Source organism: Natrix helvetica (assembly GCF_964273705.1).
Source record: "Natrix helvetica genome assembly, chromosome: 4".
Classification (NCBI taxonomy): Eukaryota; Metazoa; Chordata; class Lepidosauria; order Squamata; family Natricidae; genus Natrix; species Natrix helvetica.
Window position 1 is genome coordinate 14,736,880 of NC_138550.1, and position 17,392 is coordinate 14,754,271.

At 42.5% G+C, this 17,392-nt stretch overlaps 1 protein-coding gene across 1 annotated transcript in view; it reads left to right on the forward strand.

Annotated features, from left to right (window-relative positions):
- Positions 1-17,392, forward strand: part of CNTN5 (contactin 5) — a 354,084-nt gene that overhangs the window by 304,570 nt on the left and 32,122 nt on the right. The window contains exon 17 of the mRNA XM_081951235.1: positions 15,334-15,404. Coding sequence (XP_081807361.1) covers positions 15,334-15,404 — 71 coding nt within the window. The remainder of the gene's footprint in view (positions 1-15,333; positions 15,405-17,392) is intronic.

The following is a 17,392-nucleotide window of genomic DNA, read 5'->3' on the forward strand; positions in this document are numbered from 1 at the left end:
GGCCCAACTGTCTCCCAGGGCCCCATTTCACAACAAGGGATTCACATCCGGACGTCTGTGGCACAGTAGACTCCCTCGGCTCTAAGTCCTCCCGAATAATTGCTGCCACCCCACCGCCCCTTCCCTGGGCCTGGGGCTGGTGAAATGCTCGGTAGCCTGGTGGGCACATTTCCACGAGGGGAAGACCTCCCTCGTGGCCCAACCAGGTCTCCGTTATTCCCGCGAGGTCCGGCTCCCCCTCTAAAATTAGATCATGAATGAGGGGGGCCTTGTTAACAATGGACCTCGCATTGCATAACAACAGCCTCAGGCCCTGGGTCTGTAACTCTTGACCACCTAGACCGCGGGGGTTGGTACAAGCGACCGGGTGTAACCAGCAACCACGGTCTCCCAGCCGACTGTAAGTTCTTAATCTGTCCTCGTATCTGCCCCTCCCTGCGACCGTTGGAATTAAAGAGCCCTGTATAGGAATGATATCCTCCCCCTCCTCCTCCCTTCCGCTCCTTCTGCTCGCGACCACACCTGGAGGCCTGGCTCTCACATCGCTCCTGATCTGACCCACCCGCCCCCGCCCCCCCACCCTGGAGCCCCCTGAAAAGGATAAAAAACATTTCATTAAAAACCCCCTAAGTTTGTGCTTCCTCCACCTCTCTGGGTTCACAAACCCGTCATCAAGGTGGGCCCCGGAGGGGGCAAAGGGCCATGCCTGCGAGAGGGGGGACTCCCGCAGCTGGAGCAAGTCCAACCTCGAATACGTAATGGTAAAAAGCTATGACAAAGTCAGGGTGCTGTTGATGTTAAAATCAATCAATAAGCCAGGATCTAATGGGAGGAAAGAAATGTCCACGATCACAACTAGGTGGGAAGATCTTATGTTGGCCAGGTGATCGGTTGGAAGATGGATGGTAAATAAATAGATGGAGGCCTGGGTGCGGTCCATTGTGGGCGGAAGAGGGCAGATAGTAGTAGCTAGTTGTTATAAAATAGCAGATGACGAGGGGGAGAGGTAGTAGGAGTAGCCCGGCAGGTGAAATGCCATAAGTCATAAATAGCAGGAAGTCAGCAGGATGCCAGATGTTAAACGGGCAGATTATAGTCATCAGGGGCACCTGGGCACAAGCCATGGCAGGTAGTTTGCAAAAGGACAATAGATCTTAGTCTGCCAGGTTGGGGGGGGCAATAGATCTTAGTCTGCCAGGTGGGGGGGGGCTCCTGCCTGTCTCCAGGACAGACCCTGTTCTGCCCCTAATGCAGAAGCCCTGTTCTGCCCCTCTTCCCCTTTCTGCCTGGTTCCAGCAGCCTTCCATATTCCTCTCTTGGATTTTTGTCTCTGTCTGCATCTACTTTTTGGCTGTTCAATCTAGGTATTTCTCCCATCTCTATCCTCTTCCACGGCCTATTTTCCGAAATTTTGGAAAGCTGCATATATTCTACTCCTGGTTTTGAATGAGGAAGTATTCAGCATTCTAAATCACTCTCGAACTGCAATGTCCCATCAGGATTCATTCTTCCCCAGTTAAATCCAACTGAGATTTAAGAGAATGAAATTGAGATTTAGCCTAATCTTCCTTTTTCCCAGCTTCTCCCACCCTTCTGAATCTGCTCCGTTGCAGCTGAGTTTTCAGAAAGTTATCCTACAAAAAGACAGAGTTCTCACCATTTTGCACAATTTATTTCCAACATTTTGAATGGTTGGAAAGGACAAAAAGGAATCTGGTAAAAGATGAAAAGCTAAAACTTTTTTTAAAAAAATAGGAAAGGTAAAGAAAGGGAAATCTGGAGAATAGGTAGGATCAGGGCATTTAATCCTTTCCCAATCTATTGTCATTGCCCATGCCAGCTAGAGCAGGTAGAAGATAACACCACTACTTTCTGGAACTACTGAATTAGAACTATCATAGTAGTTGTAGTATTATATAGCTGGACAAGCCAGAAAGCTGATAAAAGAATCTATTTTTTTTTTAAAAAGCAGTCTACATAATTGACATGCTTGAATTGACAACTGAAGACTTCTATTTATCTTGCAAACAACATAAAATAAGTATGATAAGCTCTTAAGCGGGACTGTTCATTTATGCTTTAATTTTTAAAAGAGAGAACTGCAGTGGAAAACTGTCTGCATAAGGCGGGCAGTAAAATAGAATGAATTTTAATGAACCCATGGTTTCATAAGGGGAGAATGGCATCAACCCTAATTTTTGTTGGCAATTTGTCCACACACACAAACAAAAAAAAACAACTAACTTGTATTTGTTTTCACCACTCAGTCGGCAGGCATACATGCTGCAAATGCTCTAAATACATAATTGCTTTAGTCCTTAATGTGTGTTTTGGAGCATGGTAGCTTATATATAAATGACAATAAATTGAGTCACTGGATTTGTGGAAATAAGTGACAGATTTGTGAAGTTTGTCTTTGAACGTATTTTTTGCTGACAGCCTAGTTAACCATTGTTTAGGTTCAGGGTCAGATTCATTTTTATGTTAGCTTTTTAAGTATCCAGATTGATGGATTCACAATCTTTTGAGGTTTCTTTAAAAAAAAAAAGAGGACATTAAATGAGTGCCTTTTTAACTTTCCCTGTTTATTGTTGTTCTGAGAATTCATAATAGGAATCCATTTCAAAAACTTGCTCTTCTCTTTTGTAACAAAATTCTGTGTCGTTCTCATGGTATTTCAGTGATGTGCGGTGAGGTTTATGGCTGGTGAGGCTGGTGACGTCATCAGCGCGAGCCACGGTCCCCTTCATGTTGACTCAGGAAGGCGGGGAATGGGACCACGTGTACAGGAGGCTGAAGCTGCCTCAGCCTCCTGCACACGTGGTCCCATTCCCCTCCTTCCTGATGCCTGAGTCAACATGAAGGGGACCACGGAGCATGCTCCTCGGGACCACGGAGCATGCTCCCGGGGACCACGGAGCATGCTCCTCGGGACCACGGAGCATGGTCCCGGGGACCACGGAGCGCACTCCGCGGGACCGCGACTCACACTCCGCGGTCCCCTTCATGTTGACTCAGGAAGGCGGGGAATAGGACGTGTGCAGGAGGGAGGCTGAGGCTAGAGGAGCTTCCTGCACACAGGGTCCCATTCCCGGACCACGTGTGCAGAAGGCTCCTCGGCGCCTTTTCTCTTTTCCCTTTTTTTTATTTTCATGATGAGAGCGGTGAGGCTCTGCCTCCCCTGCCTCCCCTGACCGCATGTCCCTGTTATTTTCAGAAAAGCTTCACACATACATGGAACACTTGATAAATTCACCAGGGTGATGTGACCTATCAACTTTAAATGGCTTGAATCCTTGGTCATATAAAAAGAGGCATAGAATCAAAACCAAGTGAAGTATTAGTACCGCTTTATAAAGCCCTAGTAAGACCACACTAGGAATACTGCATCCAATTTTGGTCACCACATTCCCAAAAAGACATTGAGACTTTGGAAAAAGTGAAAAGAAGAGCAACTAAGGTGATTAAAGGCCTGGAGACAAAACCATATGAAGAGCGGTTGCAAGAATTGGTTATGGACAGTCTAGAGAAAAGAAGGACTAAGGGTGACATGATAGCTGTATTCCAGTATTTGAGGGGCTGCCATAAAGAAGAGGGGGTCAACTTATTTTTCAAAGCACTAGAAGGCAAGACAAGAAATAATGGATGGAAACTACTCAAGGAGAGAAGCAACCTGGAATTAAGGACAAACTTACTAACAGTGAGGACAATTAACAGTTTGCTTTCAGAAGTTGGGGGTGCTCCATCACTGGAGGTTTTTAAGAAAAGATTGGACAGCTACCTATCTGAATTGATATAGGATATCCTGCTTGAGCAGTAGGTTGGATTAGAAGACCTCCAAGGTTCCCTTCCAACTCAATTCTGATTGATTGAAATTTAAGAGTTTTCAGTGGAACATGAGGGCAATCTGCACCTATTCCAACAGGGTCTTGTAAGATGAAAGAATGACTTAAGATTGGCAAAGTCACTAGTATAAGATAAGCAGCTATACAAACTGCATAAATAAATAAATAACTTTATATCTAGGACTTTCCAGAAAGTAATGTAGATGAGTAAAGAATTAAACAATGGTTGGTTATCCATTTCTGAAAATACACAATCCAGTTTTCAATCAACATCTCTCCATTTACAGGCAACCAAACAATTCTCTTTATAGATGGAGAAACAGAAAATTGAAAGCCTTTTATTTATTTGTTTGTTAGATTTTGTTTAAATCCTGCCTTTATTATTTTCTAAGTAAGGTAGCAAACATGCATAATAGTAGTCTAATTATTAGACCATCTCAACCTCTACCCCAACCTAGCTATCAATTATTAACTAAGTAGGGGGTAATTTTAGAAGATGTAAAAAAAAAAGGTAAAAGTAAAAAAAAGCCTTTAGAAGCCAGTTTGTGTAGGTTAAGTTAAAGCAACACAGATTTACATGTTCACAATTTCAGTTCGTAGATCATGCTAATACAAAAGTGATGATGTGCTATGTATGCAGAGAGATAGAGAGATCAAGTAAGAGAGAGAGAGCTACAATTAAAATTATTAATTAAAAGCAACCTGTTAGATGTTGTAGCTGTTTTTGTTATGTTCAATGACCATTTTATCAAACCAAGTCCCTATTTTAAGCATAGGCAGTTTTATACCAAAACAGATTAAGAACGGTTGCTGAAATTGGGTATGTCAAATAAAAAGAAGGACTAGGGGTGACATGATAGAAATGTTGCAATATTTATGGGACTGCCACAAAGGGTGTCAATCTATTCTCCAAAGCACCTGAAGGCAGGACAAGAAGCAATGGATGGAAACTAATCAAGGAGAAAACCAATTTAGAATTAAGGAGAAATTTCCTGACAGCTAGATCAGTCAGTGGAACAACTTGCCTCCAGAACTTGTGAATCCTCCAACACTGGAAGCTTTTAAGAAGAGAATAGACAACCATTTGTCTGAAATGGTATAGGGTTTCATGCCATAGCAGGAGGTTGGAGTAGAAGACCTCCAAGGTCCCTTCCAACTCTGTTATTCTGTTATTCTACTATATTTGTCATTCTCCTAGTGATTCATATTCGCAGGTGTCCCAGTTGCAAAACAGGCACTATAGTACATGAATTTTAACACAGAAGGCATCCCATTGAAGCAGCTGGCCATTTGTGGCCTTGGGGCACGGCATCAATTACATTATCTATTCATGGAGAAGTAACATTCAGAATTGAGTAGGATCAGAGTTTGCCCTGCTAATCATGCATGCACACCAGATTCCTTGAGCTAATAAGATGGTGACATTTATCAATACCAGCGTGTGTCCAAGAATTAAGGAGGGCAAAGAGAAGGGCGGATTCAAAATTGGATCCTCTAAAGAATAATGCAATGCTTCAAATTAACATTTTTTAATCTGATCAGAATGTTACCATTTTTCCAGAGATTTTAATTAATAAACAGGGCTGTAAAGTCATATGGGTGTGAGCTAGTTGAACTGGGAGTAAATTCTTCCTTATCTCCCCATTTTTTTTCAGACTACCACATTTATATAAAAGTTAATTAACACTTATTTTAGGATCTACAGGCACGCCATAGCTCAGGGATAGCACATATCTCTGTGTCAAAAATCAATCTCTGGCATTCAGAATATAAATTTCTAGAAAATCTCTGTATACCAGGGGTGTCAAACTCAAGGCGCGGGGGGCAGATCTTGCCTGCAGAGTGTTTAGATCTGGCCCACAGGGCTTCCCTGCAAACAGCAAAGGATCTCCCTGCAGTGCTTCTACCAGTGAAAATGGAGCTCGGGAGAGCTATGCGTGGCCCGGCCAAGTTCCATTTTCAGCTGTGACAGCCTCCTGCAGTCCTCTGCCAGCGAAAATGTGTGGCCCTCCCAAGCTCAGTTTTCACTGGCAAAGCGCTCGGCCCATCACAGACACTCCTGACATGAGTGACATCGAGCTGGTCACACCCACCCTAACCATGCCCCCCCCCCCAAGTCAAACACAACCCTGATGCAGCCCTCAATGAAATTGAGTTTGACACTCCTGCTGTATACTGTATATCACACTTTGTGGACCTGGTAGTTTAATGGCATGTGGGAATGACCTTGGGGGAATGAGGGGAGGAATTGCCCGGGGAATGATCAGATAAGGAGGGAGAGAGGGAGGAGGAGGAGCCTGCAGTTGCTTAAAATGCAGAAAACAAAATTTAGGGAGGGTTAACATTGATTGATTAGGCTGCAAAAAGAGACTTTCAGACTTGCATGATTCTATTAATGTGGCCTTACAATAAAGTAGAAATAGTTCATCTGTTGTTGTTTTTTCTGATTTATCTGATTTATCTAGGTGGGTTGTCATCAATCTTGCAAGTCTAAAAGTGCAAAGTCTCCCACCATCTCTTTCCTCATTTGGATAGTAGATAACTGCCACCAAATGAAGGGAAGAAGAAGTATATTGGGTGTCAGGATAAAGCATCTGAAAATTGAGACCCTTGAGCAGAGATGTCAAACTTGATTTCATTGAGGGCCGCATCAGGGTTGTTTTTGACCTCAGGGAGGCAGTAGGCATGGCCAGGGTGGGCATGGACAGCTCTAGGTCACTTGTGTCAGGGGCACCTGTGGTAACCCAAGCGGGGCTGAGGGCAGAGGTGGGAGTCACATAATGTAACAGTTACAACTGGTTCGCCCAGCACTGGAAATGTGAGTGTATGCATGTGCACACGCTCGCTGCACTCGCGCCATCTGACCATGCACACAGCCTTACACACACACATACACACACACACACACACACACACAGCAATATATGGCCAAAATAATGTCAGGGCGGTCAGAACTACCGGTTCACCTTAACCCGTCTGACCCGGCAGTATCCCACCACTGGTTGGGAGGGGGGGATCCATTGTCTCCAGCAAGGGAAGGCCAGACCAGGGAGAGCAGCTGTGATGGCCTCCTCCAGCCCTCTGCCAGTGAAAATGGAGCTCGGGAGGGGTCCGTGCAGCATTCCCAAGCTCCACTTTCAGATGCAACAGCCTCCTGCAGTCTTCTGCCAGTGAAAACAAAGCTCCATTTTTACTGGCAGAGGGACCATAGGCCTGTCCTTCACTGTTTCCAGGGCAACCCCACGGGCCAGATCTAAGCAACCCATGGGCTGGATTCAGCCCTGGGCCTTGAGTTTGACACCCCTGCCTTAGAGTTTTAATTATTATTGGATTGTATTATATGGAATTATTTCTGTACATAGGACAACTTATTTTGTGGGTGCTCTCACAAAATGGTTGCCTGAGTGATCCGCTGACTAGAACACCGACTGGTGAATTCTTCCTTGATAACCCCTTTGCTGCCCCAGGGTCTTTTTGATCAGTACGGTTACTACATGTGGGCTGGAAAAAACGAAGACAACCGCTCGATGGAGTCAAAACAATAAAAAAAATCTTTGCATTTTGGAGAGGTCATTCTACTTGCCCGCCTTCCTGATAAATCTCAGACCTGTAGCCTCCCTCCTTTTCATTTTCTAAATGAGTCTATAAAGGCATATTGTAAATAATAGGAGATAAAGCTATCTACTCACTCTACTTTGCTTCGTGCTAGTATCCTATTTAATGCCAACTTTCAATGTGACCAATTCAATCCAATTTCATTTCATATAAAGTTAAATTGAACTCGGGTCACATTGGCAGGGAGCCTGGCAAATATCAACAGTGGTATCAATTGATACCTGAGCTCTTTGAAACACAGGCTCAGTCCCTGAATGCAGCAGTCATATAAGTGGGTAGGAAACAGACTTTTGTTTTCAGTAAAGTTGTTTTATTTTTAAACATACACCAATATCATCAATATCATTGCATGAACAGTGTGGCATTTGAGCATCGTTCATTTTGGTACAAAACCAATATTAATACAAAGGAAATATTATTACATTAATCAAACAAACATAGTCTAATGTTATTATATAGATATCAGCACATATGCCTTTGTTTTCCAATTAATCAGTGTTCACTACATTCTTCTAATAGTCATAACATTGTTGTTGGGCATATCTAATATCATCCTTTTTCAAAATCTAATCTTAACCTCTGACATTCACTTTAGATATGTTATACAAAATCATGAATAACAATATTCTCCCTAATTCTATTTTTTTCTATTTAATCTATTCTAATTCTCAATACAGCCAATCTTGTTGTTGTTTTTGTTTTTATTGTTGTTGTTGTTGTTATTGGATAAAGTTGTTTTTATACATACACCAATATCATCAATATCATTACACACACCATGTAGCATCTGAGTATAGTTCATTTTGGTACCAAACCAATATTAATACAAATAAAAATTATTGCATTAATCAAATGAATATAGTCTAGTGTTATTATATATATTAATGTCAGCACGTATTACTTCATTTTTTAAATTAATCAATATTTACTACATCCTTCTAACAGCTATATTCTAGTATTATTATATATATTTATATTGGCACATATTCCTTCATTTTTCAATTAATCAATATTTACTACATCCTTCTAATGGTCATAACACTATTCTTAGGCATATCTGATATTGGATGAGGAAACTATCCAATGGATGCATTTTAAATAACCTGTGCTAAAAAGGTATCCTCACACGGAGAGAAAATTCCTAAATGGGCATCTGATGTATGAAATTATTGTCTGTAATTTTCCCTTTGTTTTCTGAATGTGTGAAATACACTGCAACAGCTGTTTTAAAAGAGCTGACTTGCATTTTTAGAGTTATTTCCAGTAAAGATGGGATATGAAATATGTTTCTAGGAGAGTTTGAACTTGCTTATTGTAAATGGATTTTCACTTAATGCTTGTTGGTTTTTCCAATGAATACTGATAAAAAGAATGAAACAATGAAATAAAAAGCACCTTAAGAAAAGAAACAGCAAGAATCAACTGTAATGAACTTCTAGGATGCTTATTTATTCTATTTACAGCCATACAATAGAAAGCTATCTCTAATGCCTGACAAACCTAATTTTAAATTGTGATCCTACACCATAGAGGAATGAGGCTTTAACAGTAATGGCTGTATATGTGTGTCTGTGTGTGTATGTTCCAGCATAACTCTGGAATGTCTCGAGCAATTTCAACCAAACTTGGTAAACCAATGACTTACTCTCTGGAAACAAATACTATGGGGGTAAGACACTCCTAACATACCTCGAGATGTGTGTTCTGTTAAAAAAAGGCTGTTGTGCCTTAAAATCGTTTCTTCTGTATTGCCGTAAAATGGCTTCTACTGTATAGCGCAATGGAGTTGCCATTAACAGCTTCACACTACTTCACAAGGGGGCTCCCTCTGGTAAGGGGGGAAAATCCAACATTAGAAATTATGTTTGGTCCAGACATGTTCCCCCTATAAATAAATGCCCAGGCAACTCAGGGTTATCAACTAGTGGTCTATATAAACAATGACTTCATTCATACATTCTTTCTAAGCCACAGTTTGCTTAACTCTGGCTTATTGAATGAAGTGTAACTGACTAAGGTTTCAAAACACATTAAGCCATAAGACTTAGTTTATAAAACAAATGGTAGCATTCAAAGTGAAATAAATCCTTGTGGCTTGGCTTACACATAGAGAATTAATGACTTAAGGGTAGGACACATGTTTTTCATGCAGATAATTTCAGGGAGAAACTTGGCATCAACAGAGAAGGTTGAGAAAGATGCCCACCCCAAACTTTGAATACTTACTGCCAATCAGAGTCAAGGCAGACCAATTCAAATGCATTGCATTGACATGATATCAGGGCTCAGATTTGATGGCAGTGTTCCTATATTTGAGGGGCTACCACAAAGAAGAGGTGTTCAACCTATTTTCCAAAGCACCTGAAGGCAGGAGAAGTAGCAATGGATGGAAAAAGAGAACCAACCAACTCAACCAACCTAGAAATAAGGATAAATTTCCTGACAGTGAGAACAGTTGATCAGTGGAACAGCTTTCCTCAGAAACTGTGTTGTTGCATCACTGGAGGATTTTAAGAAAGAGAAATGGTATAGGTCTCCTGCTTGAGCAGGGGATTGGACTAAAAGACCTCTAAAGTTCCTTCCAATTCTATTATTCTCTTAAATGCAGTCATTTATGGCTCTTGGACTGCAAGACGATTAAACCATTCAGTCCTAGAGGAGATCAACTCTGACTGCTCTATAGAAGGCCAGATCCTGAAGATGAAACTCAAATACTTTGGCCACCGAATGACAAGGAAGGACTCCCTAGAGAAGAGCCTAATGCTGGGAAAGATTGAGGGCAAAAGAAGAAGGGGGCGACAGAGAATGAGGTGACTGGATGGAGTCACTGAAGCAGTCAGCATGAGCTTAAATGGACTCCAGATAATGGTAAAGGACAGGAAGGCATGGAGGAATGTTGTCCATGGGGTCACGATGGGCCGGACATGGCTTCGCAACTTACAACAAAATGTCCCAAAGATTTCCTTCTATGAACACCAAGGATGGATGCTACTTTAATGGATGCCAATTTAAGGAAATATCCCTTAAATTGGATGCAAAAATGATTTTATGATCTTGAATGTTTTCCCCCTCAAATTCCCAGATGCTACTGGAAATAAAAAAGCATGTAAATCCTACAGACACTTTGCATCCAATGTATCTATAGACACTTCCACGCTTGGAGGCCTCCTGTAACGTTCACATTTGATGCTGCATCTTTCTCTACTTGAGCAATCGTGTTGCTTGAGACACCCCATTGGAGCATAGGATTCATTGGTGATCAGTAAAAAGGATCTGAAAGAATCAAGCCTCTCACGCTTAGTATTGCAAAGTGGCAGCGCATACAGAGAGCTGAGCTGGCCAAGAGTGCCTCTCACAGGCTGCTGGTATCCCTGATCAACACTGGTTCTTCACTGCTTTCTTCATAGTACTAATACAGTTGCTCTTTGCTTCCTTGCTTCATTATCATTTCATTGCCTTTGCTACTTTCATTCATTCTTTATCTATCTATCTATCTATCTATCTATCTATCTATCTATCTATCTATCTATCTATCTATCTATTCAAACCAGTATAAGTATAAACATGGACATGAACACAGGAAAGGGGTACGAATCAATGGGGACAGTAGGACAGGGACGTTAGGCACACTGGTGCGCTTATGCACACCCCCTATACGGACCTCTTAGCAATGGGGTGAGGTCCACGGTAGACAGTTTAAGGTTCACGTTTTGGGGGTTTGAGGACATAACAACAGAGTCGGGTAGAGCATTCCAGGCATTGATCACTCTGCTGCTGAAGTCTTATTTTTTGCAATCAGGTTTGGAGCAATTTACCTTGAGTTTGTATCTATTGTTTGCCCATGTATTATTACAGTTGAAGCTGAAGTGGTCATTGACAAGTAGGATGCTGTAGCAGACAATTTTGTGTACTATGCTTAGGTCAAACCATAGGCAGTGTAGTTCTAGTTTCCAAGCCCAAAATTTCAGGTGTGGTGGCATAAGGGATTCTGTTGGGAGCAGAGGAGTGGAGTTCTCTTCTCATGAAATCCCTCTGGACTCGCTCAGTTGTATTAACGTCCAATATACAGTGTGGATTCCAGGCAGAAGAATTGTATTCTCTCGATTAACCTCACCTCTATTTCAAATCTCAAACACGATGAAAGCCACATTAACAATTAAGGACAAAAATACCTCCGAGATATCCAATCGCCAAGGCAGACTAAAGGACAGCAGGGTAAACGGAGGCCAAAGTGACTTGACCAAGGTGACAAGGGTGCCCGTAGCAAAATAGCATCAAGGATATGTATCTTCTGAGACAATGGTTTACATGTCACAATATGGGATACGATTAATGCTGTCAAGTTATTAAAACTGCATGCAGCTGGAGATACAGGCAGAGAGAGGGAAAGAAAACAATATTTCAAATTCTAAGGCATCAGGAAGGCTTGTTATATTTAATATCTCTACTGGAGCCAGTTTGATGAAGTGATTAAAGGAGATGAGTTAGAAGTTGCCCAGGAGAGGAGGCCAAGAGTTCTGGTCCTGCCTTAGGTATCAAAGCCAGCTGGGTGACCTTGGGCTTCCAATTCCCTCTCAGCCCTAGGAAGAAGGTGGCAATGGCAAACCACTTCTGGAAAAATGCAGCTTCCAGAAGTCAAGATGGATCCAAAGGCACACAAAACAAAACCCTGAAGATATCATGGATGCACCAAGAGCAAAAGTCTGTAGAGATTCTCAGTCATCCAGGTCATGGTTATCCCAAAGGTGCTTTCTCAGGAGGCAAATGGACTCTTGTTTTTTCTTCTGAAGATGTTTCTCTTCTCATCCAAGAAGCTTCTTTAGCTCTGACTGGATAGTGGGGAATGTAAAGATTTATATTCCTTGCAGACAGCTGGTCATTTGCATTGGCAGAGACATCACCCTGCCAACAAAATTGCATATAGTCAAGGCTTTCCCAGTTGCAATGTTTGACTGTGAAAATTGAACCATAAGAAAGGCTGAGCGCCAAAGAATTGAAGCCTTTGAACTCTGGTGCTGGAGAAGACTCCTGCGAGTCCCTTGGACTGCAAGGCAATCAAACCAGTCAGTCCTAGAGGAGATCAACCCTGACTGCTCTTTAGAAGGCCTGATCCTGAAGATGAAACTCAAATACTTTGGCCACCTAATGAGAAGGAAAGACTCATTGGAGAAGAGCCTCATGCTGGGAAAGATTGAGGGCAAAAGAAGAAGGGGACGACAGAGAATGTGGCTGGATGAAGTCACCAAAGCAGTTGGCGTGAGCTTAAATGGACTCCAGAGGATGGTAGAGGACAGGAAGGCCTGGAGGAACGTTGTCCATGGGGTCGCGATGGATGGGACATGACTTCGCAACTAGCAACAACAACAACAAAGAGGGTCGTTGATTCACATGGAGGTTTATCTGTTTCCTCAGGGTCACCTGAGTACTACAGGAACCAGGAGCACTACTCAGGTGACTCTGAGGACACAGATAAACCTCCAAGTGCTTCCATGTTTTTCCCCGTAACCTCTAGCTTATACCTTTCCAAAGTATCAGGCAGGCTTGTTTATATATCCAGCTCTCTCCTTAATGAGTCAGTAGTTTTCCCAGTAGTTGACGCCATTCTGCACCCCGCAGAGATCCAAAAGCTGTCTTTATGTTGAATGACTAAATGTAGACTAACCTAACAATAGATACCAGATGTATTTTAGTAGGTGGTCTAAATACATTTGTCAGGGTTTTTTTCCCCCAGCCTAATCACATTACTGGCTCCTATTCAGTTTGCAATCACTACCCTACCAGGAAATTTTTGCACAAATAACATTAGCAAGCTGAGTAGCCCAACTCTTACAAAAGCCAGGCCATTTGGCTTTTGTTTCCAATGTGAACAATTTTGCGCTTGTCTATCTTGCATTACATTCTGTTATTTTTCAGACCATTTCTCCAATCTGTCAGAACCATTTTCAATGTTGTTTCTTTCGTTTTGGATATTAGCAAGCCCTCCCGTTTTGAGTCAGCTAGAGAGTCATTCATGACAAATAATATGTTTGCCTTCTGGTGCTTAACTTAGGGCATTGTTTTTAAGGTGTTTGCAGATTAATCTTCTTTTGGAATCTTTTCAGGTATCTATATTTTTTTCTGCTTTTTGACAAAAGGGATAATATTTACTCTTCTTCAGTTGTGTGTTGTTTCATGAATTTCACAAGGTTTTTCAAAAAGGTTGTATAAGTCCATCAGGTAGCATCTATTACACAGGTGGATTGCCAATTGTTTTACTACTGGTTTTGGGGGAGGGGCATGATGCTTCTGCTCATGCATCCCACCGTCGCTACTACCAGTTCGCCTGATCCAGGCCAAACCGGCAGCAACCCACCTCTGATCTATTAGCATCTATTGGCATTAAATAAAGGTAAAGGTTCCCCTCACACATATTTGCTAGTTGGTTCTGGCTCTAGGGGGCAGTACTCATCTCCGTTTCAAAGCCGAAGAGCCAGCGCTGTCTGAAGACGTCTCAATGGCCATGTGGCCGGCATGACTAAATGCTGAAGGTGCACTGAGCGCTGTTACCTTCTCACCAAAGTGGCCCGTATTTTTTCTACTTGCATTTTTTATGTTCTTTTGAACTGCTAGGTTGGCAAAAGCTGGGACAAGTAATGGGAGCTCACTCCATCATGCGGCGCTAGGGATTCGAACTGCTGAACAGCCAACCTTCTGATCGACAAGTTCTGAGCCTTAGTTACTGAGCCACTGTGTCCCCTATTAGCATTAAGCAGCTGTTAGTTAAGTCTTTTATTTTCATTCATTTTGTACATACCCAAACTATTTTCTTATAATTTTTCAGTAGCTGGACAGTTCATTCTGAGATTTCATTTGCTTAAAGCAAACTCTGTGAGGCTAACTTTTTTATTTGAAATCTTCTTTTGTGATCTATCCTTCTTCCCATGTCCTGTATATTGTTGTTGTTTTTTTGTTCACTTGTTTGTTTCAGATCTTTACCAAGCTTTTTTTAGTGGGGGAGAGGAGGGCAGCCATACTGGTTTCTTCTGCTTTCTTTATTTGTGTTAGAAGTACATTCAATTTATAGACATATAACATTCAACACAGAGCAAGTGAAATAAGTATAAAATAGGTCGTAGAAATATAGCGTGAGTAAAAAGTTTTTTAAAACTGTGTAAAGCTTTTCTTCCTCTGACCTCCACTTCTTTCCTCTGTCAGAATTGTTGCAACTATTGTGCTTTCAGTTTCTTCATTTCCCATTAGACCCTTCTCCTGGATACCTACTTACCGTTGTCTGAAGATATCAAAATAAGTACTTTGAAAATCCAAAGTGTAATGGAAATACAGCCCTCATTGGATGAATCAGCCCATCCCATTAAATCAGGGCTGTCCAACTCACGGCCTGCGAGCTGGATGCATCATGCACTGGCCACGCCCATGCCCCGTTTAGCGAAGGGGGGGAGTTGTAATACGTCATGTGACACTGCCATGACAACGTGAGTTTGACACCCTCTGCATTAAGTCATAGCGCTGTGTATTTGCTGGAGAATGCAACCTAATGTTACCGCTCTTAAAAAATCACAGAATAGTGACATTTCTTTCTCTTTTTTAAGGAAATGGAGAAGTTCTGTGAAATGTCCTGACATTTGAATCACTCCAGGAATAGAGTGAATTGTTATGGGGAAGGTGTCTGGGTGTGTGTGTTACTTTTTTGCAGTAGAGGAAAAAAATTAAAACTTGTAAAAAACAGCAACAACCAGCAATTGTTTTGGTCTCCTTCTCAAGCAGGAGGTTGTACTAGAAGACCTCCAAGGTCCCTTCTAACCCTATTATTCTATGTCCTAACTTGGATGTTCTGATTGATTTTCTTTTGTCTAATTATTCTTTCTGTCCACAGTGCCAAAGACGGCTCCTGCTAATGTCAGCGGCAGAAGTGGAAGGCGGCATGAATTAGTAATAGCCTGGGAGGTAACAAACACTTTTGATTAAATTCTTTGTTTTATGTTGACTTCTTTGAGGGCAAGTTAGACATTGTAGGTCAACACTGAAGTTTCCCCATAGTAAAACTTGTCAATGTAGGTACAAGAAGAGTGTGTATTAAATGTCAGTTAAAATCTCCCTTCAGGTCTTCATTTAATGTATCCCCCTAAAAAAGGCCTACTAGTAGTTGAGAGTAGCTGATATTTGCAACGTTTCATTTTAAATATTCCCCCCCCCCCATTTTGTTGAGAACTTAATCTGTACTTGAGATCATGGTGGGAGTTAGTTTACTATTTTTCATTATTTGATGGATTATGACAGTGATTGCGAACCCTTTTATTATTGTGTGACAAAAACGTGCATGCGTGCTGCACCCATAATGCAATGTGCATGCGATCCGGACCCTGTTCCAACTGTACTGGCACAGCATGCGCAAGGGTCTTAGCGCCTCCGTGAGCCTCCGTGATGCTCCAGCTGCTCAGCAGAGCATTGCGCAGGTGCTGTATGCGCTGTGCACGGAAGCGCCAAAGACTTAAAAGACTGGTAAGGAGCTCGGGTGGGCGGATGGGCCCTCCGGAGCACCGTACCGGAACAGTATCCGGCGCTCTGGGCAGGTTCTGGTATGCCCGTACCGGAGCGTACCGCCTGCAATCCACCACTGATGTGACCCCACACCATGCCCTGTTTTGGGCCTAATAGGCCTCCCTGCAGCCTCCTGGGAGCAAAAATAGACCTCGGGGGGCACCGTAGCCTCTCGCGCCCCATTTTGGACCTAGTAGGCCTCCCTGCAACCTCATGGGAACAGAGAATGGCCACAGGGGACTCTCCCCCCGCACATACCCCATGCATGTGCCCACATCTCCTGCATGTGCCCTGCTCCCCATGCATGCACAGCGGAGACCCAAAAATCAGCTTTCCCGCAGGAGGCACGTGTGCACGCATGGTGGAGCTGAGCTGGGGTGATGGCCCGCGTGCCTGCAGAGAGGGCTCTGCGTGCCACCTGTGGTATACATGCCATAGGTTCGACATCACGGGAGTAGGATAAGGATTGGTAGCCACTAGAGACTGTCCCAAGTTTATAGAAGGAACTGCCTCTCTTATTTCCAGCAATAGTGCATTACTTACTTTACTTTATTGTCATGGTACATACATACACATATATACACAGTTAACACATACAACGAAATTCACATAACACCCAGAGACCAGGCCCAACACACATAACAATCCCCAAACACACCCACACCCACCCAAAAAATCCCCTGCCCCTAAACCACCCAAGCATCCACACAACAGACCAAGTGGTGCTGTCCAATAGCTCACTGATGGTGGCCCTTTAGTTCATTGTTGAGTGCAATTATAGCTCTGGGATAAAAGCTATTCAGAAGACGTGTGGTCCGAGTTTTAATTGTTCTGTATCTTCTGCCAGAAGGCAACAGTCTAAAAAGATTGTAAGCAGGATAGGAAGAGTCTCTGAGAATGTTATGCAACTTCCACAAACAGCGAGATGCGAAGATGTCATCCGGGGCTGGTAGCTGGAGCCCGGTGATATTCTGGGCAGTTTTAATGATTCTCTGTAGAGCGTTTTGGTCCGCTGCAGAGCTGCTCCCATGCCATGCAAGAATGCCGTATGTCAGGACGCTGTCAATTACAGACACTATGAGAAATTAAAAGAGTGACTCCTAGACTTAGAGATAAAAGAGAACAAGAAAAAAGTAAAAAAAGACATGTCAGTCAAGCAATGCTGAGCGATCATTTAAGGACTAATTTAAAGACCCAAAGCAAGGAGATAATTTAACTCTTTTTATCATCTTAAAAGAAGGACCAATGGCATTTTCAAGGTTACTCTGGATCTATTCCACCTTTTAAGTTTCTGTTGTTTTTTTTTAATCTAGGATTAAAATACTGATGGCATTTCATTTTAAGTTAATAAGAACGTTCTAGCCTTCTTTTGCTTTTCTTTGTTGCTATTTTTC